The sequence below is a fragment of the Dunckerocampus dactyliophorus genome, chromosome 17, assembly GCF_027744805.1.
Source record: "Dunckerocampus dactyliophorus isolate RoL2022-P2 chromosome 17, RoL_Ddac_1.1, whole genome shotgun sequence".
Taxonomy (NCBI): Eukaryota; Metazoa; Chordata; class Actinopteri; order Syngnathiformes; family Syngnathidae; genus Dunckerocampus; species Dunckerocampus dactyliophorus.
The window spans coordinates 14,708,361-14,734,681 of NC_072835.1; the positions used below are offsets into that span (position 1 = coordinate 14,708,361).

General features: G+C 41.6%; 1 protein-coding gene across 3 annotated transcripts in view; it reads right to left on the minus strand.

Annotated features, from left to right (window-relative positions):
- Positions 1–25,174, minus strand: part of LOC129169880 (nipped-B-like protein B) — a 34,693-nt gene extending 9,519 nt beyond the window's left edge. The window contains exons 1-30 of one of the 3 annotated variants that reach the window (XM_054756778.1): positions 25,031–25,174; positions 23,917–24,067; positions 23,242–23,407; positions 21,663–21,763; positions 20,608–20,719; positions 20,366–20,523; positions 20,017–20,144; positions 19,836–19,926; positions 18,181–18,684; positions 16,402–18,108; positions 16,203–16,334; positions 8,557–8,685; positions 8,402–8,464; positions 8,229–8,318; positions 8,051–8,160; positions 7,870–7,956; positions 5,647–5,878; positions 5,420–5,571; positions 5,262–5,342; positions 5,078–5,178; positions 4,871–5,000; positions 4,708–4,790; positions 1,764–1,896; positions 1,535–1,678; positions 1,375–1,461; positions 1,082–1,284; positions 908–1,010; positions 740–838; positions 246–392; positions 30–164 (exon numbers count right to left, since the gene is read on the minus strand). In XM_054756778.1, the coding sequence (XP_054612753.1) occupies positions 30–164; positions 246–392; positions 740–838; positions 908–1,010; positions 1,082–1,284; positions 1,375–1,461; positions 1,535–1,678; positions 1,764–1,896; positions 4,708–4,790; positions 4,871–5,000; positions 5,078–5,178; positions 5,262–5,342; positions 5,420–5,571; positions 5,647–5,878; positions 7,870–7,956; positions 8,051–8,160; positions 8,229–8,318; positions 8,402–8,464; positions 8,557–8,685; positions 16,203–16,334; positions 16,402–18,108; positions 18,181–18,684; positions 19,836–19,926; positions 20,017–20,144; positions 20,366–20,523; positions 20,608–20,719; positions 21,663–21,763; positions 23,242–23,407; positions 23,917–23,980 (5,472 nt within the window). In that variant the 5' untranslated portion in view covers positions 23,981–24,067; positions 25,031–25,174. The other 2 variants (XM_054756776.1, XM_054756777.1) reach the window with 2 other exon arrangements.
- Positions 25,175–26,321: the final 1,147 nt, after the last annotated feature.

A 26,321-nucleotide genomic window follows, 5' to 3' on the forward strand; every position in this document is an offset into this window, starting at 1 on the left:
AATGAGAAGAATTAAGAAGCAAAACAAACCTTAATCCCCTCCTCGTCGTTGACCCTTCGGATCATCTTGACACACATCTCTGTGATCTTGTGGAAGTCGGGCAGCTCCAAGCAAATATCCCTCAGGATCTTAATGACTCGCTTCCTCACGCTGATACCTGTGTCCTATTGACAGACAAAACATGTCACAGTTTTGCCCTTAATCATGCACATATAATCTTATGTCAATTGGGGTAAACATGTTACCAATATCCTCTCGATGAGCATGTCATAGTACTGCTCAATGAGCTCGGGTCGACTAAGCACAAAGCGACCGACAAGCTCCACGGCTGCCTCTCGCACGCTGGTGGAGTTGTCCATTAAGCGACCGTGAACCCCACGCTGCATGTCAGACTGAAAAGCATAATGAAAGATAAGTCAGACCGGGGGATAAGAAAATGAATAGATAATGCAAATAACTAATATTTGACAACATGCTCAAAGCAGTGGATTCCCTATTATGAAAAATGGCTTTTTAATGATGTTGATGTTATAACAGTAATAAGTGTCTCTAGAGCCTGTTTACTCCACAGAGTACAGTTTTGCAAAAAAAAAAATGTTTCTCTACACATCTTAAAATAAAGCCTGAAGCTAGCAAAGCATGGTGTTGCTGCTAAAATGTGACTGTAATGTTAGCACTGTAGCTCACATAGCTATGCTAGTGTGGCTAACATTTGTATCTTCCTGTCTGAGTGTCTCACCCTTGCTAGGATACTTGGATCCACAGCCACGACCTCAGACAGACACTTCATGGCTTTAGTTCTGACTGCGATGGCGCTCTCGCCGAGCACTCTCAGAATCTTCGCAGGACAGAAAGCGTTAGCCGTGAGCAACATGATGCTTGCTAAATCTGAAGTCCATTCTTTTACCTGTGATAAATAAATGTCAAAGCTCTGCGCGAATGGCCTCATGGAGGCCAAATAACGAACAATGAGACAGGAGTCCTTGTAGTCCATTGTCTCAGAGGTGATCCTGAAATAATGATGAGCATTTAATACAGAGATCGTTGCGAAGATCGACTTCAAAACTGTAGTGTTGCTTACCTGGTATGGGAGTTCCTGATGACCTTGCGCAAGAACTTTTTCCGTAACTCAGCCCTCTGCATTATCTCCTCAGTGGTGTTGGCATCATTGGAATCGTACAGACCTTTAGGGTCCTCGTCATCGTCATTGTGAGACTTCATGGCCTTGTCCGTCTCGCTTGCGATGTCCCTGTACCACTGGGCGATGTAGAAACTCCTGGCAAACTGTGTGAAACAAACAGAGCAAACGGTGAGCCTCCAGTTTTAGTCGGATACTATAATTGATACATGATTAAAGCAATGACACACTCTCACCACTAGGGAAGGATCTATTTCGCTCTTCTCCTCGATGTAGCCGAGCAAAGCCCTCTGGAGTTGCTGCGTCTCATTGTTGCCCGGAGACTGCAAGGACATGATTAGTCAGGAGGATCTGAAAAACAGAGTTCTCGAGTTAATGCATAGTAGTTTACGCTACTTCTTTGAGGATGCGGTCGATAGCCTTCTGGTCCATCTTGCTATTCACTGCGTCTTTACGCAGGCGAGAAGCAACAGTGCCAAGGTAGTCCAGCGATGCCACCCTGAGCGCCATCTCTGTCTGCTTGTTACTGAATTGGTGCACCTGGAGCATGAAGAGAAAGGCAAACATCAGTGGCTGCATTGCATCTTTCATAGATAATAGCTCATTTTGGAATGATGTTGCTCACCAGGAGGCGACCTAGTAAGCTGAGCAGCAGTTCAGCAGCAGGCCACTCGGGTTTGTTAACAGTGGACAGAAGATCATGGACAAAGTTCTCAAATAGAGGCCTGTAGTCGTCCTCTCCTTGCTTACTGCCACATCTGACACACACACACACACACACACACAGTGGTCACAACAATAAAATAACATAAAATAATATCTAATTGGCTAATCCACAGTACAAACACGTAAGGAGGCTAAATACTTCTAAGGTCAAACAATTTGGAGTTTGAGACAAATCTACTGGGGAAAAAAAGCTGAAGTTGCACATTTTCTGTGTTTTCCAAGACAAAATGTGATGATGACCATAAATAGAATTTAAATGTAGGAAAGTACAGGCACCCTCTGTCCTGGCTGCTCAGTACAAAATATGGCTAAGTTGGCAATAAGTGCACAATAATCACCGCTGAAGCATACGTAGTTATCCGTTTCAATCACTAAGCTCGTTGTCAAAGCACGAGTGCACAATTTAGTGTCTTAAGATTTTTAGCTTCTTTTTACACTTGTATGGTAGTTAATGCTAAAATGTTAAAACGGGTTTCTCAACTCGGACCCATATTTTTCTACTGTTATCAACTCGTAACCCACGTTTATCAAAAGTTTCCTTTTCAATAGACTGTAAGTCTTTTTAAAAATACACATAATTATGTGCAAAGTGAATATCCGAGTACATTATTTAGGAAATGCATAGGAACAACACAAGTGAATGTATAAAAATCATCAATAAAGTAAAATTAAACATAAAAATTGCACTAAAATTGTGGTCGACTTCAGGAGAGCCAACACCCAGCACACTCCACTGACCATCAACGGAGACGCTGTGAACGTGATCAGCACTAACTTCTTGGATGTCCACATGACCAAGGACCTCTCCTGGAGCACCAATATCACAGCACTTGCCGAGAAGACCCAGCACACCCTTTACTACCTCCGCAAACTCAACAGAGCCAAAGCCCGGGTCCCCATCGTGCGCACTTTCTAGAGAGAATCCTAAAATCCTGTCCTGTCCCTGAAGAGCACAGTCAGAGCGGCTGAGAAGACCAGCGGCACCCCTCTCCCCTTCCTCCAGGACATCTACAACACACGCTTGAATAGCAGAGCGCTCGCCATCCCGCCATCACCCACCCCTCACATTACCTTTTTAGTCCCCTGCCATCCGGAAGGAGACTGAGGAGTCTGCGAGCGAGGACCAGCAGACTGAGGGACAGCCTCATCCATCAGGCTGTCAGGATGTTAAACTATGTCCCAGCCCACCATTACATTTCAAACTCCCTTTTTTATACTCCATCCATCCATTTTCTATGCCGCTTGTCCTCACTAAGGTTGTGGGGGTATGCTGGAGCCTATCCCTGCTGACTTCGGGCAAGAGGCGGGGTACACCCTGGACTGGTCGCCAGCCAATCACAGGGCACATATACTGTAGATAAACAACCATTCACACTCACATTCATACCTATGGACAATTTAGAGTGGTTAGCATCTGCCCTGTGTCTTGATGGGCAGCCAATCGGATCCTCCGGCTCAGCGCATGTGTGATTTTTTTTAGGTCTACCACTTGACTTTTTTGTTCCATAATGCTCAGGATCTTTCAAAAAATTTAGAATAACTGTCTTACTGCGCCCAACCTCAGCAGCAATGGCACGCTGCGAGAGGCCTTGCTTATGCAGCTCGACAATCCGACCACGTTCAAATAGAGAAAGTTTCTTAGCTTTAGCCATCAGGAGGGCAAGGCAGTGTGAATGCCTGACAAAAAATGAAAATTTTGAGCAGATTTAGGCTTGTATAGCCTGTGGGCTTAAACTTTTGATCAGTTGATAAAGAACCTATTTCAGTTTGTTTTTTTAAATTTTAATTACAAGTTTGAAATGTTTTTTGTCTCACTCCCCCTTCTTGCTTTTGCATATTGTAGCTCTACTTAAAACCTCATTAAGATCCAAATGTGCAAAATGCAAATTCTAGCAATTTTTCAACTGGTCCTAAGATTTTGATCAGGAGTTTCTATACCTGTTCACTGACTATATGGCATACCAAGAAGGAAGACATCTATCAAACAGCTGCATATTAAATATACACTAAGTCCCCAACTAACGAACACAGTTGGTTCCAGACGACCGTTCTTAAGCCGAATTGTTCTTAAGTCGAAAAAAAATTAATATTACCGATGATATAGGTACTACATGTACGTGTATACATATACAGTATATGTGTATGTATGTAAATATGAGTTTGGATGCAGTAGTAATATTAAACGAGGATAATTAATGAAAAAAACAATAATAAAAATGATATAATAATACATAATGATAAATTTACCTTTGAAGAGAAGTGGTCGAGCATACGTCGTTGAAGAGGAGGAGGAGGAGGCGATATTGAAAAAAAGGACAAATGGTCGTCGTCGTTAGACTCTTCTAAAAGAGGTAGTGTTCTGTGGGTGGTGTAGAATTAAGCAGGCCTATTAACTCTTCATAAACTTTAATCACACGCTCTGTCCGGGTTGTATCATAAAACTCTTAGCCTTCCTCTCTCCTCTTCCTCGTCTTCCTGTATCTGTTGGTCCCATTAGCAGTGTCACAGTGCCCTCTGCCGGTCAAGCATGTAGCAGTATAAATATGTACTTATAAGGCAAAACGCATGAAAATATAGACCAGTCGGCTTGTGTACGTGTCTCCGAATGTTCGCACGTCGGATGTTCGTTAGTTGGGGACTTAGTGTATTAATATAATTTTTCGCAAGTTGTCCGCCACCCACAGAGTGTGTGTTTGCGACACACTTTTGAGTCCCAACCAGCCACTTGACTTAAATCATTGTCTGTGCAAGTATAAACAGTTTTTATCATGGCTGTTAAATTATGCCCTATAGGGAAAAAAATCACTATTGTAAATGTTGTGTTGTGGACAAAAATGACGTACTTTTTGAGAAACACAGACAGGAAGTTCTGAGCCGTTCTCATGGCCGTCTCATAGGAATTTGTGATGAGGACGTCTTTGTCCACCTGCCAAAAGCAAATATTACAGATTTAGAATGTCTGCCACATAATAGCGGTACAAGTTGACGTAATTCCCCCCTGCCCACCTTCTTATTATGTTCATCTTCTGAATCCCTTGAAGAGGGAAGCTGCACCACACACTGGATGAGCTGAAGAACCAAGGCGGTGACCATCTGGATATGCTTGCCGCTTCCGTCCAAATCGATGCTGTTCAATCTGAGGGAGACGTTGTTCACCCAGAATAAGCGAATGTCATTTCATTTGAGTTAAGTCAGCCTCATCCTGTCGTTTACCTGAAGTTTCGAAGGTTGCGTTTGCTTGAGGGCAGCCTGGCCATGGAGCTGAAGATCTCTTCTAGAATGAGTTGCCTGTGCTTCCTGTAGCGAGAGAACACCTACGGGGGAGTAGAATGAAGTACTATCCGAAAACACATTAACGAGAAAGACATATTAAACGACAATGCAGCGTCATACTTACTGCGGTCACCAAAGCGATGGCGCTCAACTGCAGCTCACTGACGTTCTCCACAAAAAATGGTGTGATACCAAGAGCGGACACCTACATGGTGGACAAAGCATGCAAGACGATCATACAAAGTTATGAAGCCAGTATGAGCCCTAAATTGAGAGTCTCACCTGGAGGATAGTGGTGTCAGTTAGCAGCTGGACCTCCACCAGCTCCGAAATGCTGCCGACAATGTCGCACACTTTGTTGTAAAGCTGGACCACCGTCTTCTGCTTATGAGCAGAACACTTTGCTTTCTTGCCCTTTGAATTGTGCGAGCCACCTTGGAAACCAGGAGAGGAACTTTTAATGTCTTCAACTAGTCAATTAAGTCACACTTGATGAGTGTAATATTGACCTCCATGGGAATCCACTTTGTAGGCAGGGTCATACTGGGGGTACAAAGAGTTCTGCATGTGGAACTTGGTGTACTGCAACACCCTCTCAATGACGTCTTCGATGAAAACAACCTTGGGCATGCGTGGTGACGTCATGATATTCAGCGCAGTCAGACAGGCATCAGCTGACTTTGTCACACGCTCCAAGATGAGGTCGCGCCATAACCGCTCCTCATCCATGGAGTCGTTGCCCTTCAAAAATAGAAAATATATGCAAAAAATTATGCTATGAGGGGACTTGAGGATGGGCATTGAAAAAGATAATAATATTAATATAAATATGAAAATAAAGTAATATAATTACAAATAAAGATACAGTCGTAATTAGAAGTTTAAATATTATGTGAAAAAGCTATATGACACAAAAATAAATTCATAATATTATGAGAAGAACATCTAATTTTAGGAAGAAAAAACTCCTAATTTTACCAAAATAAAGTTGTAATATTAATAGAAAAAACACTAATATGATATAAATAGTTGCAAGAATAAAATTTAAATTTAAAAAACCCTTCTATTTTATAAAAATATCGTTGGAATATTATGAGAAAAAAATCCTAATTTAACAAAAATAAAGGTAAAATTAGGAGAAATAACTCCTATATAATAATCCTAATCTAACTAAATGACCTCATAATATGAAGACAATAAATCTAAATGTTGGGAGAAAAAATACATAATTTTTAAGAATAAAGCCTTAATATTATGACGTTATTTAAAAAAAATTAAGTTGTAATAATACCAGAAAAAACATTATCATCTTATGAAAATGAAGTTGCTATAGTGGGATAATAAAATCATAATATCAAGAGGGCCGCACGGTGACCTAGTGGTTAGCATGTTGGCCACACAGTCAGGAGATTGGGAAGATCTGGGTTTGTATCTCCGTTGGGCATCTCTGTTTGCATGTTCTCCCCCATACGTGCGTGGGTTTTCTCCGTGTACTCCGGTTTCCTCCCACATTCCAAAAACATGCATATTAGGTTAATTGGCGACCCTAAATTGTCCATAGGTATGAATGTGAGTGTGAATGGTTGTTTGTCTATATGTGCCCTGCGATTGACTGGCGACCAGTCCAAGGTGTACCCCGCCTCTCGCCCGAAGTCAGCTGGGATAGGCTCCAGCATACCCGCAACCCTAGTGAAGATAAGCGGCATAAAATGGATGGATGGATGGATAAACTATTAATAGGAGAATAAAATCTTAATATTAAGGGGAAAACACACTATTTTACAAGTATAAAGTAGTAAAAATATTACTTTATTCACACAATTTTCCTTTTTATTCTTTATTACTCATATAATTTGACAAGAAAACTAAAAAAACACAACAACAAAAATGGAAAATTCAGCAGTAACTTTACAAGAATAAAGTGAAAATATGAAGAGAAAAAAGATGTAATTTTCCAAGAATAATGTGGTAATATTATGGAAAAATAATTTTCGTAGCATAGTTGAAATATTAAAGAAAAAAAATGTTAGTTTTTTAGAAGTCGTATTATGAAAAACAAACAAAACAATGAATAAAGTTGTAATTTTTAAAAAATTAGGTTGCAATAAAAGTTCTAATGTTACAAGAATAAAGTGAAAATATTAAAAGAAAAAAGGCATATTCTAATGAGAAAAAAAGCCGCCATTTTACGAGAATACACTCGCAATATTATGAGGAAAAATAATGTCATTTTAGTAGCACAGATTTGAAATATTAAAGAAAAAATTCATAATTTTTTTTAAAGTGGTCATATTATGAAAACAAACAAAACAGAATAACGTTGCAATTTTTGGAAAATGAAGTTGGTGAAAAAATTATTATAGGAATAAAGTATTGAAATAAAGTCATAATATTACAAAAAGGAAATTTACATAGATTATTTAAAAAGAAAATATTTGGAAAATAAAAACAAAAAAACAACAGCAAAAATGGGAAAAAAGACAAAAGTTCATATTAATAATACACTTTTTCACTTATTATCACAAAGCTGAGATGCAGTTTCTTTCTTGGAATATACAGTATATAACCTTTTTGCATAATATGTGTACAAAATATCAAAGTGGCTCTTGCAGCGTTTCATTTTTCAGTATGTAGCCCTCGCTGGAACAAGTTTGGACACCCCTGCCCTAAATGATACCAAGAGACCCAAAGTGTAAATTAGGCATAATAGTAAAAGCAGCCTGATAACTTACTTGATTCATTAATGTTGAAAGTTTAACACTATCCTGAATGTTCTTCTCCAATATGTTCATAAATTTCACCATTTTCTCAGATGGAAACTGTGGAAAAGAAGCACATGTGAAGTGATGATCAATTTCCATTAATTAATACTGAATGTTATGTGTGACAACAGCACAGACGTACTCCTCTTACCTTATTAAAGATGCCCATATCTTTAATCTTAGAAGAATCGCTCCCCAACTCGCTCAACTGGTGCTTTCCAAGAAGCAACTCTTGTGGTATTCCATCATCATCATCATTATCTGAGTGATGGGATACAAAAAGATTAAAATGTTAATCATGTTTACAAATAGAGAACAGCCACGTTTACCTGCAGCAGTCAAGTCAACATCCTCGAGGCTCTCCAGGATGCTGTCTACAGTGGCAGTGAATCTCTTAAAAGTGGAAGAATCCATCAAATCTGCAGCATAAATTCAAACAAATGTTAAGATGATGGCTTCATAGAATTTAATTTGAAAAGACAATTAAAAAAAAAGCACATACCCTCAGGTCGCATCTTCTCGTATGCCTTTCTCTCTTTGTGTTTTTTCTTCAATTTTCTGGACACTAGACACAACGGAACAACAAGCAAGAGAAGACATCTGTAATAAAAAAGAATAATATTTCCTTTACAAGCAGATTTTGTAAAAATGACTTACCGTCACTTAAATTTGGTGGTGGACCACCATCGCTCTCATCCGAGCTCCAGTTTTGCTGGCGGTGACGACCCTTTCTGGCTTCATGCTTCCATGCCTTGTCATGACCTTTCTTCTGCCTTTTCCTAGCCACTGAAACAACAAAAAAAGATCCTCAAGAAAATCCTCATACTGTAAACCCTCTAATGAATTCTGCTATTAAATTATAACCCTATACTTCCCAGGTCCATAGTGTACAAAAGTAAAAACTGCCAAGGTGTCTAATAAGTGCTAGGTCAAAAAACATTAACATAAACAGCTGTGGCTGTAGGTAAACTCCTGATGTAATTTTTTGAAATTCACTCCACAAGACGGCAGTAGCTACACTTGAAATATTATGAGTGGTCAGAATCCAGCAGTTTTGTCTACCTCTGCATGCGCTTTAAAATGTTGGTGGTGCTACTCAGCTGTTGTGTGAAACTCATGTGTGTTACACTTGTCGTACTGTTTTTTACAATAAAATCATCAGCTCTACTAATGCTAGATGAACAGTTTGCGCCTTATCACTATTACAACATTGGCTCTGCTGCTGCTGTATTGTACAATAAACTTAATAAATGACCACATAGCCAAAGAAAGCAATGTTTTCCTTTCCACTTTGTCATGCACTCCAAATCATGATTCACATAAAATATTGTGCTGTATATCTCGGTTGTCACCAATTATCGCCTGCTTCCAATTAGGCATGGGCCGGTTACCAGTTTCAAGGCACACCATGATATGAAAAAGTCACGCTTTCAAAACCACTAAAGTTGTCCGTCATATTGTTCCTGCAGTATGAGAGAAAGGGGAGGTCCAGCACGGCCACTACGTGGAAATACTTTGTCACGTCCCGTGTTATCCCTTGCAGTGGGAACTGGGCTTTGATTTGTTGAAACCACCGGTGTGTGCTGGGTTGCCAAAAGTCGGGCATAGATAGCACTCGAGTTAGATGCCTCATTAGCATTGAGTGGCGCCAGTACGGCCGTGCTGTTGTCACCTCGTCATTCGACATATTACTCAAGTCGAGGGTCACCAAATGTGAAGATGTGATTCAGGAGGACTTCCGGTCGACGGTTGCATGGAGTAGACGCAAGAGCGAGAGCTCCGCTTCTATTTTATCATTTTCACTCTTTCACTCCTCATTCCGACGTTTCTTTTTGCTCTTTTTTGGAGAGTTTACATCTACTTTACCCGGGCTTGTTTCAAATGGCATCACAGCGGGGCAAACTAGCGGCAAAAAAAGACTCGCCTACTAGCCTGACGATGGAAGCGATCTCCGAGCTACTTGACCAACACAGACAGTCGCTAGCAGGAGACTTTAAAGAATCGTTTAATCAGCTGGAAAACAAATTTGACCAAGTTTGTGCCACCGTGAGTGAACATGGCCAGCGGCTGTCTTCCCTTGAGTTGGCAGCAGATGACCTGAGCCAGCGTGTGCGGGAATTGGAAAATATTTGCTCTGGCCTGCAGGAGAGCAATACCAAGCTCTCGGCTAAAGTCGTTGACCTCGAAGGCCGAAGTAGAAGACAAAATATTCGAATCTTGGGCTTACCCGAGTCTGTGGAAGGTGGTCGACCTACAACCTTTTTCGCTGACTTGCTGGTCGAGGTCTTTGGAGAGGAGACTCTACCGTCTTCGCCGGAGATTGACAGAGCCCACCGGTCGCTAATGGCTAAGCCAGCTCAGGGGCAGAGGCCGCGACCTGTTATTATTCGTCTACACCGCTACCAAACCAAGGACCTTTTGGTCCGTGAGGCACGACGCAGAGGGAAGCTCGAGTACCGTGGCCAGCAAATTCGAGTGGTGGAGGATTACTGTCCTGATGTTCTGGGCCAGCGAGCCGAGTACAGGGATGTCATGGCGGAGCTCTACAACAGAGGCCTCAGACCATCGCTTCTGTATCCTGCACGGCTCCGTATTACACTTCCCGGCGGAGACAAAAAGTGGCTACCTTCGGTTAACGAGGCGCAGAAATACCTTGATGGACTTCCTAAGTCATCTTAAAATGTACTTTTTTTTGTGGACGGTGCCCTACGTGTGATTGGTAGCGACGTAACCGTTACCGGGCTATTCACAGGACATTTTTTTTTCATAGCTCTTGTTATACTTGATGTCACTGTAATGTGAGTATGTCCCACTATTTTGTTTCAGGGAATTTCCCCTTTCGCACTTGGTTATGAAGGAAACATCTTAGTGCCTTGTTTCACGTTGGAAGTTTCTACCTCAAGTTCCAGTATTACCTTGTTTACATACCGCTACAATTGTATAGGTACACAAGACGGTTTTCAGGGACCCGGCTCCTAGGAGTGTTGAGTGCTGTTTAATAATTTACAGAGGAGCTGAAGATTCGTGAGTGACAGGAAGATTGTATTGGAATAAGTATGGTTGTTTTGAAGAGCTTGCTGCTTTGTTTTTGGGCAGCCGTGTTGGGGGAGGTGGGGTGGGATTTTTGTTTTACTTTGAAGAGGTTAACTTGCATATGCCACACACAGCCAGTTTTTGTTTTAATTTACCTTGTATGTTCCAAGTATTGCACTTTTTATACTAACCATCTTGCACCTTTGATTGATAATGGATGATTCACTAAATTTTGTTAGCTGGAACGTCAAGGGTTTAAATCATCCCGTTAAAAGAAGGAGGGTATTTGCACATATAAAGCAACTTAAAGCAGCATTTGTGTTTTTGCAGGAGACTCATATTCGTGGTTCTGACAGTTCACGTTTAATGGCACAGTGGAGGGGCCAGCATTTTCATTCTTCATTTCAAGCAAAGGCCAGGGGGGTCTCAATCCTTGTTGACCAAAACATTCCTTTTGTGCATCACAATGTTATATCAGATGTGAATGGTCGTTTCGTTATCGTCTCAGGGAAGGTTTATAACAAAATGTTAGTGCTAGCCAATGTTTATGCTCCGAATGTGGATGACGTGAATTTTTTTGAACAATTTTTTTCCTTTCTTCCGGACCTGGGCTCACACGCTCTCATACTAGGTGGGGATTTTAATTGTTTTTTGGATCCAGTGCTAGATCGTTCTTCTCCTAACCCGGTTTCAAACAGTAGATCGGCCTCATATATTCAGTCCTTTTTATCAAATTCTGGTGTCTCTGATGTCTGGCGTCTCCTCCATCCAAACAAAAGGGAGTATTCATTCTTCTCTCACGTTCACCATACCTTCACCAGGATTGACTATTTTTTCCTTGATAATGATCTTTTGCAATGTGTTCGCTCATGTACCTACCAGGGTATAGTAATATCAGATCATGCCCCAGTTGTACTTTCCCTTGCTCTCCCAAATCGCCCTCGGATTAACAAGCACTGGCGCTTCAATTCAACTCTTCTTTCTGAGAGCGATTTTGTGAAATTTATCGAAGAGCAAATATTGTTTTTTTTCCAGACAAATTCCTCCCCAGATATATCTAGCTTAGTAGTTTGGGATACTTTTAAGGCTTATATAAGGGGTCAAATTATCTCTTACTCTGTTAAAATGAAAAAGGAGGCCCACCAAGAGCGACTAGAATTGGCAGATAAGATTAAGAAATTGGATCATCAGTATTCTCAATCTACGAATCCCGATTTATACAAAAGGCGTGTAGAACTCCAAACTCAATTTAATCTGGCTTCAACTTACATCGCTGAGCGTCAACTTTCTGCAAGTAAGACTCTGTTTTATGTTCATGGTGAGAAAGCAGGGAAGCTATTGGCAAACCAGTTGAGAGGTACTAAAGTTAAGGGACACATTGTAAAGATCAAAATGGAGGATGGGAATTTTACTTCAGATCATGAAAGAATAAATCAAACATTCAGAAATTACTTTTCTCAGCTTTATGCCTCTGAATCAAATAACTCGGCACTCATGAACGTTTTTCTGAACCAATTAGACATCCCCAAGATTCCTTTCGATAGTAAAAGTAGACTTGACAGACCTATAACAAAGGAGGAGATTGCACAAGCTATTTCATCACTCCAGTCTGGGAAGTCTCCAGGTCCCGATGGTTTTCCTGCAGAATTCTTTAAGGCTTTTTCCCAATCTCTCTCCGTACAGTTGAGTACTGTGCTGTCCGACTCATTCAGGCGCGGTACCTTTCCAGCTTCATTTTATGAAGCATGTATCACCCTTATTGGGAAAAAAGACAAGGACCCTTCAGAGTGCTCCTCATATAGGCCAATTTCATTACTAAACGTGGATGCTAAAATTCTGGCCAAGATAATGGCCAAAAGATTGGAGGACATTTTACCCCTGGTTATATCAGATGACCAAACGGGCTTTGTAAAAAATCGATATTCTAATTTCAATATGCGCCGGTTGTTTGACATCTTGTACCTCCCTTCTGATGGGTCCATGGAGTGTGTGCTATCTTTAGACGCGGAGAAGGCCTTTGACCGTATAGAGTGGCCATATTTATTTGCGGTCTTACACAAATTCGGCTTTGGTGCAAATTTCATTACCTGGATAAAATTACTTTACTTATGTCCCACTGCTTCCGTCCTCACTAATTCTCAGGTGTCACAACCATTTAATCTTTACCGGGGAACGAGACAAGGTTGTCCTTTAAGTCCCTTATTGTTTGATTTGGCCATAGAACCCCTTGCCATAGCAATTCGCAGCTGTGACAACATATCTGGCATTTGGAGGAATGGAGTACAGCACAAGGTGGCGCTATATGCAGATGACTTATTAAGCTTCATTTCACATCCAGACAGATCTTTACCTGCTTTGCTACTGCTTCTGAAGAATTTCGGTCAGTTCTCAGGATATAAACTTAATCTGAATAAATCTGAAATTTTACCTGTCAATGAGGGGGCGCCAGCATCAGTGTACGCATCGTTTCCTTTTAAGATTGTGGAAAATAAATTTACTTATTTGGGCATCACAGTTACAAAAAAACATAAGAGTCTTTTCAAAGAAAATTTTTTGAGTCTATTAAACCACACGAGGCAGTGTCTGACGCAGTGGTCGCCACTTTCCACTACTTTGGCCGGTCGAATCAACTCCATTAAAATGACCATTCTTCCCAAATTTCTATATTTTTTTCAATCCATCCCAATCTTCATCCCAAAGTCTTTTTTTGATACTTTGGACTCGGTCATATCTTCCTATATTTGGAAGGGCAAGCGTCCTAGGTTGAATAAAATTCATCTACAAAAACCTAAGCAAGAGGGTGGGATGGCGTTGCCTAACTTTCGCTGTTATTATTGGGCAGCCAATATTCGATGGGTCATATTCTGGTCATACTATCAGTACCGTCCAGACCGGCCTTTATGGGTGGAGATGGAGTTGAATGTGGCTAAAAATGTTTCTATTCTAGCGTTACTTGGATCTGCACTCCCTTTTCCGTCAAGCAAACGTATTGATAATCCGGTGGTCTGGCATACGTTGAGGGTGTGGGCCCAGTTTAGGAGACATTTTGGTTTTGAAGATCTCTGCCTTTTTAGCCCCATTTCAGACAATCATCTTTTCCAACCTTCCTTGCTGGATCTGGGGTTCCGGGAGTGGCGTAGACGAGGCATATTGTGTCTCCGAGACCTGTTTATCGATAATACGTTCATGTCATTCCAGCAATTAACGGAACAATATAATCTTCCAAAGTCCCATCTCTTTCGGTACTTTCAGGTTAGGCACTATGTTTACAGTCGATTACCAAATTTCCCTGAGATTCCTGGTACGAACATTGTTGATGCACTTCTGGACTTGCAACCATCACACAAGGGGTTAATTTCTACTGTTTATGTTAAACTGTTGGACATAAGACAGACCTCTCTTACTAACATTAAAACAGCATGGGAGCAAGACCTAAATATGTCTTTGACAGGTGACATGTGGCATACAATCTTTAAAATGATCAATTCAACCTCTATTTGTGCCCGCCATAGCTTGCTACAATTTAAAGTTGTACACAGGACTCATATGTCAAAATCCAAACTAGCCCGTATATATCCAGAGGTGGATCCCTGTTGTGACAAGTGTAAGAGGGAGGATGCCACACTTATCCACATGTTTTGGTCTTGTCCTAGTCTGGAGAAGTATTGGAGGGAAGTCTTTCAGACACTTTCTGTAATTAGCAATTTACCCTTGCAACCCAACCCTTTAATAGCACTGTTTGGCACCACAGGTGAACCCGACTTGCGTTTGACCCCCACACGACAACGAAGTTTGTCTTTTGCCTCCCTCTTGGCCAGACGGGCAATTCTGTTAAAGTGGAAGGATGCCACTCCGCCCACTCACGCTCAGTGGCTGAGAGATGTCATGTCTTGTTTAAATCTGGAGAAAATTCATTACTCAATTTGTAATGCCAAAGAAAAATTCCAAAATGTCTGGGGACCTTTCTTAGTATATTTCCACAACTTTAAATTTACCTGAGTTCCCCAATAGCTTTCCCGCTCTGGCCTATTTGCTGTCATCTGTCGTTTAACTCACTTGTGTATTTGCTTTGGTTGTTTTGCATTTGGTTGTCCTACCAAACTCGGACCTCTGTTTTTTTGGGCTGTGTGTGGCTTACATTGTGGGTGTTTTTGTGTTGGGGTTTTTTGTTTGTTATTTTGCTGTTTTTGTTTTTGTTTTCTCACACTCTCGTTCTCTGCCTAAACTACCAGCAAACATTGTGTGCATTTGTTTTTTACTTTGTCAAAATTCAATAAAAATATTTCTGATAAAAAAAAAGATGTGATTCAGAAGTAGACAGGAGTCGAGGATAAGAGATATAAACTGTTTGCTCTCCACTGAACAACAAGAAACAACCACTTAACGTCTCAGTTACTAACAACAATCACATGATGCGGAAACGGAAGTTTGTGGAAAAGCGTGACCTGCACATTCACCCCTATGAAATAATACTTATGAGTTTTTAAAAATTATTTATGTTGTGACCTTCTTGAGCCACTTGATTGCATTTTGCTTTTTTTTTTTTAACTAAAAAAATGTATTGTGTTGTGACTTAATTTGCAGGATTAGCCACATAGACTGCATTGAGAGCTGCATGTTATTTATTTTATTATTATTTTTTTTTAGAAGAATTCAATTTTTTGTTATTTATTTTAAATACGTATGTTCCACTTTCACCATGTTCTATTATCTGGCTTAACATTTTTTCACTTGACTTTTTTTGTCTTATCGGTAAAGATGTTTCCAAATAACACATTTCAGAGCTGTAATTATAACACCATGAAACCGTGAAATTTTTGCCCAAGGTTATCACACCGCCAGAATCTCATACCGGCCCATGCCCACTTGCAATTAACGCCCTGTCTTCTCTGCTCTTTAGGCAAATAAACGCCTGCATTTACGGTTTAAATTAAAACTTCCTATTAACTTCCAATACGCCACTCACTCAAAATTCTTGGAAATATAACAGTGTAACCTCAGAAATCTTTCTTATTATTATAATTATTTTATGTACAAGATAGTGTTCCTTCTTAATAAAGGGCTACAAATTGCTTGTGAATGCTGACAAATGGCACGAAAGACATGCAAATGGGGACAAAGCCTTGAAAATAGATCTCTCGTGGATGTGAGCAGCACAGTGCCTGACATCACAGGATTGTACCAATGTTGTCTGATCTGTCTTCTTCAATATATGTAATGTATGTTTTTTTATAATAATACATGCAAATTGTGTTTGAGTGAAAGATTACCCTCATCGTCAGATCTGTCGTCATTGTCGTCATCGCCATCTTTCTCCTCTTCATCCGAGTCGCAAGTATACTTGGGCGTCTTGCTGATCATACCGTGTCTGCGCTTGTTTGCCTTCTCGCTAAATGACGTGTCTGTAAGCACACAAAAGGTGAGTCAATTTTCAGCATACTTAACTCAAGTCTTCAGTCAGCTTTTTACCTCTGGATTTGTGACAAGAAGACCAATTCCTGGCCTTGTACATGATCTTCAGTTCCTTTTTGATGCTCTGTATGTCGTCAGGGTTTAGTCGCTTAAGCGTCACGACAGGCTTGGAGCCTTTTTTAAAGTTCTCAACCAGCGACCTCCTCTCCAGCAAAACACGGGGTTCTTTCCAGTTGTCAACAACAGCAACGCTGTGTGGCAGTTGGGGACCTTTATCAACACCGTCCCGCTTCACTTTCGGGATCACAAAGTTCTTCAGGGTTCTGGAATTGCCACCTAGGAGGTATGAGGGGAATTCGCTCTGTTTGGTCTCAAGGGAAGGCTGTTTGCTTGCAGCCGGGACACTTTCACCTCCAAATTTCCGCTCTTTTTTATTTTGTGGGGAATGAAATGTTGATTTGTCTGTCCTTTCTCCAGAGTTCCTGCTCCCATCCTGCCTTATTTTGTAATCCTGCTTGGGAGTAACATCCAACGACTGGTCGTGTCTGTTATCCTTTGACATTTTGTGTTTCTTTGTCTTGTCTTCCCTCTCTTTAACTCTGTCATCTGTCTCCCGTTCCTTAACTTTATCCCTATTCCTCTCCTTCTCCCGATGTTTGTCTTTTTCTTTATCCCGCTCCTTTTCCTTAGCTCGATCTTTGTCCCCATCCGGATCCTTCTCCCTGACTCTTTCTTTCTCCTTCTCCTTTTCCTTGTCTTTAACTCGCTCTTGATCCTTATCCCTCCCTCTGTCTTTCTCCCTGTCCTTTTCCCTATCTCTAACCCTGTCTTTGTCCCTGCCTCTGTCCTTTTCCCTATGTCCGTCTTTTTCCCTGTCCCTATCTTTCTCCCGATCCTTATCTTTTTCCCTAACTTTGTTTTTCTCCCTCTCTTTCATTTTATCCCTATCTTTTTGTCTTTCCTTATCCACATCCCTGTTTTTGTCCCTATCTTTGACCCTATCCCTACCTTTCTCTCTTTCCCTATCCACATCTGTATCTTTATCAATATCCTTCATTCTGTCCCTATCTTTATCTCTTTCCCTATTCATATCTCTGTCTTTATCCCTATCCTTGAGCCTATCCCTTTCTTTCTCTCTTTCCTTATCCACATCTCTGTCTTTTTCCCTTCTATTGTTATCGGTTTCATTACTATCTTTTGTTTTCTTCTTCTCCCTGCCTTTGTCTTCATTATGAGCAGAGTTATGCTCTGCCTTGGTTGGGGTTTTCAGGGGTTCTGATTGACTGTTGTGATTCTTGTCCTCTTTGTGCCGAGAGGTGGAATCTTTGCTCTGCTTCACCCTCGGCAAGTCCCCACGTCCTTTGCCACTGTCACCTTTACTGTCAGTTCTGTGTTTGGATTCAGGCTTCTGCTTTGGGCGCATACCAAAATTGGACCTCTCACAGTCGTCACTCTGCTGTTTATTCATGGGCAGGCGGTGCGCGTCAACTTTATCCACATCCGCTTCCGCGTTAAAGCGCAAAATGTGTTCGTCGCACAGATGCTTGGCATCGAGAACCACTATGGGCTGTCTTATCCCTCGGCCAGCTTGCTGCAGATCGATACTGACCATCAAGGCAGGACGAGCGGAACCATTACTGGCGGCGTTCATCTTCTTGGGCGTCAACTGGCTGCTGGCGTTGTTGCTTCCTTGTATTGCGTGTCCGTCCTCTGCGTCTGGCTCCTGAGGGTATGAGTCTTGCTTGCGTTTTTTCAGCGGCTTGTCTGCAAAATAAGAACACAGTAGTTTAGCATATGAAATGAATAGAAATACAACATGTGCGTATAATGAAATACCTTTATCCTGGACTTCTTTAGACCATCTCTCACTGACGGACTCACGTTCTGTCCTCTCAATCTCAGCTAGAGCATCGATGTCGGCGTCATCCAACACAATGGCGGCTGAGACAGAGCCACTCTCATTGCTGTTTCCCTGCTGACAATCAGACTGCTCCTCCGCACCAAACTTGCACTCGATGTCCTGCTGGTCAGCACTCAGCAACTCGTTTTTACTGTTCATCACATGAGCTTTGCTGTCCACCTCTGTCCTGGGAGAATGCTCTTCGTACTCTTCCTTTTCTGTAGTCTTCACCCGAGACAGCTTTAAAGTCAGCCTGGCCGAGTCTTTCACCGGAGATCTCACAATGTCGTACAAGGCGTTTTTGTCCACATGCTCGCCCCCAGCTTTGCTCCTTTGCTTCTGCTTCTTTTTGCGCTCGGCAGAGGAAAGGTGCATGTTGGGGGACGCACCGGAAGGAAGCTCGGCAGAAGGTGACTGCATGATGAGCAGAGGCCTTGACCCTACGGAGGCACCAAGAGTATGGAGAGTCATTTGCCAGATATGCACAATTTAGGCTTAAGTATACATCTGAATTTGAATGCCAAAAATAGCTCAATACAAATTTCAATTATGCTTTTTCTTTGACTTTGTTTGCATGTTTTTTTTGTGATTTCACCACACCAGTTAGGGTACCAGTGATGGCAATGAGGAAAGGTGCAACAATAACCACAGAACCAGAAATGGAACTTATTGTGTCGTAGTGGTAGCCGAGCAGCAAAAACAGCACACACTTCTCTTTCCTGGCTGCTCAGTACAAAACGGCCAAGTCAACGATAAGCTAGCAATAATTACAAAAGAAGAACAAAATTACGCCACAAAATCAGCTGCATCGAATGTGAATGTGAAGAGACTTAACTCCCAGAGTAGACAACATCATGTTTGTTATTAGGAAGTGCCATTATAGAGTGGTTAGCGTCTTACTTCTATGACAGATAAAACTGCTACAATTCACGACAAATGAAGCTGACGCCTATACGCCGTATACAGTACGTGTCATCAAAGAAAGAGTTGTTTTATTTCATTTATTGTATAACATTTAATAATGTTAAAATGGCCTGTGCAGTAAATAAAGGTTTTATGGTGGTGAAAGTGTGGCCCTGGAACTGATTCATTGCATTTGTATTACAGCCGTCCCTCGCAATATCACAGTTCGATTATTGCTCCTTTGTTATACTGTGGTTTTTCAGAAATTAATTAATAAATGATCACTGTTTTGTGGCATAGAAAATGGATGGATGGATGGTTAGCTCGCTAGCTTGCTGGCTCGCTAACCAGCGGCCGCCCCAAGGCCCTGCAGCATAGGAATTGCGCAATGTGTTGTCAGCAATGAATAATAGGAGTATAAAGGTGACTATAGGCATCTTATTTCATGTCTACAGGGCTCTAATAATGTTTAAAACCGTATACAGAAAGTCATAAGCAGGTTTTCTATTCAATAACTACAAAAATATTCAATTTATTAACAGTGAATCCCATATCGTGGAAATTAATTTATTGCGGTCGGTTTTGGAACCAGTTAACTGCTATAACGAGGGATAATTATTTTCTTTATGGTTCCACTGTATATTCATTATCTCTTATCTATTTTGTACTTGTTTCTGTAGCGACATACATTTAGCAGGTTCTTCGCTGTCATCAGGGGAACACACAGACTGTGGTGACTTCACAGGAAACAATGCAGCCATCATGGACTGCTCATTGTCCTGCCAAACACAAAGACATTAATTAAGATTTTTTCATGTGTACGTCAGTGTTACTCAATTTTGTGCCAATCTTGTTTTTTTTTTTTTTACTTCATTTCCGAGTCTGTGCGCGATGTTGACATAGTCGTCATCAGAGCCTGGCTTGGAGTGGTGATTGGATGGGTTACTTGATAGCTGCCCAGATACTTTACTGTGAAGATTTCTAATATTTCCTGCAACTGGAACAAAAATCACATTGTTAGTTATGTGTTATGGGGTAGCTCATGATATACTCTTTCTACTCATACAAGCCGGTTAGATAAGCCTCTTCATGTTGTGACTCTAGTGTCAGGCTACTTCTCAAACTAACTCAAAGCACTTAGGCTGGATCAAGAGCAACCTCTCCTGGTTACAGCCAAGCCAGCCACCATCAATTCAGCAGACTTGCCTTGGGACCCACCGTGCTGCGTCTGCTGGTGTTGCGAGTAACTAGGTGGACTGTACTGCATGTAGTCAGCAGGACTCTGAGGAGTATAAGGGCTCGGGATGGGGCTGTTTGAATGTGTCTGCTGCGATATGAACCGCGCTCCAGACCCTGACTGCTGTGAAGTGAAGCATCTGTGAAGGAGTTAGGATGTCATTTTAGCCCAAAAAAATAAAGAAAGAACAAATATCCAATAAAGATCCTCTTTACTATCGTACCCAGATGATCTTTGAGCAGTGACTGGTGTCTGCTGATAGTTTGGTGCTGGACTCCTGTGCACCTGGTTTGGTGAAATCTTATACTGCTGCACAGCTGGTTGCTGTATCACACCTAAATAACAAAAAAATAATGAATATTTCCAACCAAAATACAAATAAATCATATTCAATGATTTGGAGTCAAGAAACAAAAACAAACACAACAGATCACCAGAAGAAGAAAATGTGTTGGATCATGTTTTTGGCTTCAGTTGAACTTAGCAGATCTTCGGTCAATTCAAATCAGATTTCTACTAGAAAGATGAATCTGCAGATGATTTTTAAGGCCCTGCCAGAGTTGAGAGCAAAACCTAATTAAAAACCTATATGGTGCCCTGAAGGGGGGTTGTGCACAAGCAATACCCTCACAATGTGACGCACACTCAACAAAAATATAAACGCAACACTTGTGACATCTGTGGCATTGCACTGTGTGATAAAACCACACATTTTCATGTGGCCTTTTATTGTGGCCAGTCTAGGGAACACCTGTGCAATAATAATGCTTTCTAATCAGCATCTTGATATGCCACACCTTTGAGGTGCAAAGGAGTAGCGCTTACTAACACAGATTTGTGAACAATACTTGAGAGAAATGGGCCTTTTTACATCTTTGAGTTCAGCTCATGAAGATGGAAGCAAAACCAAAAGTGTTACATTTATATTATCTTAAGTATATTTGGCGCACTTCTGCAAGGAAGCGTGTTCAAATATTGTAAAGTCATTCTTTATTATTTTGTTATTATTATATTAATGTTAAATTCTTCATTAGACACTGAAAATGTTGTATATGATGTTTTAATTAGTGTCGAATTAAAGTGTTCCTACATAAACTTCACATTTTAGAACCAAAACTGAGACTTATGTGACTTTTGTTTGCAAACAGGCAGACTTACGCCATTCTGCTTCAATTCATGGCAAAAGGGAGCAAGCGAGTACAAACGTCTCAATTTGGTCTGCAGAATTTCAGCTTCCCTCCCCACATAATGTGTGACTGCGGAGCTGCATTGTCATACTTTTGTCTCGGAAAATCTTGGGGTTTCTGGACAGCAAAGCTTGCAGGAGCACTGGCATGTCACCCTCAGGCTCATCATTTCCCAAGTTGTCCTTCAGCTCTCTGCGGAAGTACACAAAAGACAGAAGAACAGTCACAATGCGGGCAATAGATGACGTTTTTCAGCACCGCAGTCTTCTATTTTCAGTGTGTTCGTGAGTTTGCTAAACCGGAGAACTAGTTGGCTTATCTGCTAAACCCTTTTTTAAGTTTAGAATAAATAAACTGTAGGCTAACTAGTTTGCCAGGTAGCTTGCTATGCTTACAGCAGCGGCTGTTTCTTATGTCCCTGCAGAGACGTAAGAGTTGCGCAATGTAGTGTGAACAAAGCCAGCAGTAGTGTCTATTATTTTACCAATGTACATGTATGGATGCCACATACATAGCAGCCTGGCTGTCCTGCACATAAATCAAGTGACAAACGTCAAAAAGAGGACGGATGATAGGCTGACGTCCCTCTTTTTTTCAAAGAACGCACATTACGTTCTAAATACAACAACAAAGAACTGTCCCAGTGCTAACGTGTGAGTTAATATGTCTTATTATCGCTTATCATGTCTACTATATTAGGAATACATGTATAAAGATGACTATAAGGGTGTTATTTAATGTCTATAGGACTATAATAATGTTAAAAAGGCTTATTTAGAATGTCTTAAACAGGTTTTATATGCTCTGTGAAAATATTCCATTTATTAAAACTGAATCCTACTTTGCAGAAATTCGCTTATCACGGTTGGGTCTGGAACCAATTACCTGCAATAAACGAAGGATGACTGTACTTCTTAAAGATACCCTATTACGCACATTTGACTTTAATGATGTCATAATAGTACTATGTGTCCCTAGAGCCTGTTTATGAGACAAATCAATCATCTCTCTCAATGATTTACTCCACTTTTGAGAGAAGAGGCACTCAAACAGTGGTGTCTATGAAGTTCCTCTGACCCACCCCAGCTAAATAACCAAGTGTATACGCCCACCACCTTAAAAAAAAACAGGCTTAGTCACACATCTTAAAATCTGCCAAATATCCGTCAAGTCAGCTGCAGACATGGGAGCTGTCAGTTGGATCATTTTGTTTGTCTTCAACAAATATGCTAACCTAGCAGGATGTTGCTGCGAAAATGTGAGTGTAATGTTAGCACTGTAGCTCACATCGCCATGCTTAGTGCTGCCAACATGTGTGTCCTATTGCCCCACTCCTTATTGTCACGTTGTTGTACGTAATACATGGAATCTATTTCATCTGACAGTGCAGAGTTACAGTGTATATGTAAAAAGAGGATAAAATGCACAGCAGCGCTTCTTAGAGCCACACACTCTGTCATTGACAAGCGTGGACAAACATCTCATTAGCATTAAGGCTACAGACACACAAAACGGCATGTTCCCAGCGGGAATTACCAAATGCACTTTTAAACAGTCTGCAATCCAGCATTAAGGCTACATTTTGAAGACAGTCCCAATCTATCACGGGGCGTTCTACTCGAATTTTTGAAACATAGTACAATACAGATGGTTGTGAGAAAAAAACTCACATGTGTTCTGTGGACACCTGGTTGAGGCCGCGCGCCAGCTGAGTCACCAGACTGTCATCCCGACACACCAGCAGGCTGCTGACCTCTTCGGAGATCCTTCCATTGTAGAGCAGGCTCTTTGCGGTGGTGGCAGGGAGCGGCGAGGGCAGTGGGAGTTGGTTCAACACTGTAAAGGACCAAGAAATCATCATTGATGCTGTTTTACATAGATTTCAATAGGGTCACAGGCGAGCACATTTACTTATCCATTCTATTTTACTGGGTAAGCTAACTACAACCTCTATTAATTTTATTATTACACATGAATTATTCTTCGGGGTTAAATAAGCTCTGCTTCTTCCTACTCCTTTTCGGACACGTTGGATTGTGACGTGATGTACTTTAATGTAACTCTGTTAAGCATGTTGGAAATAAACTAAACCATTACCATAAAATCTAGACAAAACAGTCACACCTACGGACAATTTGGAGTCCCCAATTATCTTTTTTCAAAGTGGGAGGAAGTACCAGCAGAAGCACTGGGAGAGCATGCAAACTCCACACTGAGATGTTCCAACGGTGATTTGCACCCTGTCTTGACTGTGAACCAGACGTGCCAACCACTACTGACATTTTAATGCATTTTGCGGAGTATATGAAAATAATAATATGATGCAGGGATGCTGTTGCACTTACGGTCGGTGAGGCTAGCAATTCCAGCGAGAGTAGTGATGGGAACATGAGGCATATCACCATTCATGCTGAAGATAAGGTCAAAGGGTCGAGTAGATGCGCAGGCTGCTCGATATCACCAATGTCTTCTCCCGTTCCTCACATCTCCAAAATGCTGTGGAGTGGAACAAATGTTTTTTCTTTTTAAAAAGCAACCATGAAACAATACATGTGTTACTAATAAGGTTAAATACATTTCCCATATAGTGTTCCTCTTGAATTGGCACATTATTACTTGTTTTTTTATGTATATCCTGTATGGAGGCCTTCTACCTCGCCTGCTTGGCAAGTTCCATGTCTGACCCTGAAGGTGCCACAACCATTCCATCCCCCGTTGTTCTCCTTTTAACCCGTCCACAAATACACAACCTTCCTTGCAGCAACGTAGCCTCAAACGTAGCTTATTCTTACACACAAAAAGTCCAAACACCTAGCTAGCTTTTTGTTAGCATGCTCCTAGCTGAAGGCTAACAACAAAACAACACAAAACGGATGGCACTTCACCAAAACGGTGTCTCGTTTTCTTGTCTTTTGTGTTACACCGTCACAGTATTCGTCTGAAAATAGCCACATTAACTCACCTTAACGCCAGCTGTCACTGTGTAATTAGTTGGTTATTACGACTGCTTGACGTGCAAGTAGCATAAGAGCGTCCGTGGAAGTAAAGTAGTCCGGGGTTAGCCGGCTAGCAACAACTGGAGATGCGGCTATGCTAGCTGGCTAACTGGAAGTTGCCTGGCACTGGATCGGAACCAGCTAGCCGCTAGCCGTATGTTGTCTCGCCCCGCTAGCGCACTGCTGTCGGTATCGGTTCGGGTCGTTCACCGCAACGTCGCGTCCCATATATCTTGGGTCTCGTCAGAAGAGGAAGCATAATAATAATAATAATAATCACCGCTAGGGAGGCAACGTTTGGGGGGGTACAAAAGCACAAGAGCCGTCACTAAATCATCGTCTGGAGCCCCTCTTGGACGAGCCGGAGAGCGATCGCCCAAGGCCGCCCGGTGCACACAATGAGGCGGCCTCCGCAGGGGCGATGGAAGCGTTTATTTGTGTCGGATAAATGTGCCTTATTTACCTCAGGATGTGATGAGAAAGAAGTGGCTCCGCTGGTGGAGGAGGTGGAGGAGGAGGAGGTGGTGGAGGGGGAGGAGCAGCAGCACTAGGATGGCAGCTGGCTGGAGGTGGAGAGGAGACTCTAGCTCCCTCTCCGTCCCGCCATCCGAACAGCTCCTCAGAGGGGAAGGACAGTAAACCCCCGCCAGGGAGACACACACACACTGGGGACCCTTTGTTTGGATAGCCCTTGGCTAATCAAGGATTGAAACAATGGAACCATTACTGATAGAGGTTACCAACCCAGAATGCGACCAAAAAGATTTAAGATTTGACGCAAAAGTCGAAAAAACAACCCACAACCCATACAAAAACACAGGACTATATTTAAAAAAGTTGCTTCTTTTTTTATTTACTTTTTTAGGGTGCGGGGCCCTTGAGGAAGCTTATGTATGGGGCCCCACAATTTGGTACTACACACCTGCGGAAGCACGACAGATTCAAGGGCAACTAATAATGGTAATTAGTAGGTGTGTCACGAGACATCCAACTCACGAGACGACACAATGCACGGGATTGGGTCTACAAGGATGACACGAGATTTTTACATAAATTATATATTTTATTTTTTAAATGACAAGGACAAGCAAACTTTTTTATTTAACGGAGTCACAAAACAATGCAGGCGCGTTTTAAAATGTTTTTTGTCCCACAAATTGAAGCAAAAACAACATTATTGTCAACATTTGATATGATTTGTAAAATGCATCCAGTGGCATCACGCTAAAAGAAGCACAATGTGTTCAATAAATGGCATTAGTTTGAGGGAAGCGCTGCTGCCAATATCAATCCCTGCTGATATCAGTATCGGAACTGAAGTGCCGGACAATATTGGTATGCATTAGGGGTGTCACAAGATCTCACGAAATTAAAATGTGACAAGATTTGTCATTCAGGAAAAAACTATCTCGAGGACACTCGGCCTGGGATGAGAGTAAATGAATTCATCACACAAGATATGAAAACAAACTCAATCATTTTGCCGGCCTCGACACGTTGCCATGTGCATGGGTGTCTGTTTTCCTTATCTCCCGCCTCCAAACAGGCAGGAAGAGAGTTCTCTCTGTGCGTTGGTTTCAGCACCTTGGTGTGCTTGTTTCATAAAACATCGGCATGAACGGAGGGAGCCCTTTTGTCAGTCATACTTTGTCTCTGTGGGTGGAGGCGGGGCCAGTGGCATACACACGGAGTGCAGAAAGAGTGTAATGTAGTAGAAATTATATTAGCAGATTGCAATTCATTTGCTTTTCTTA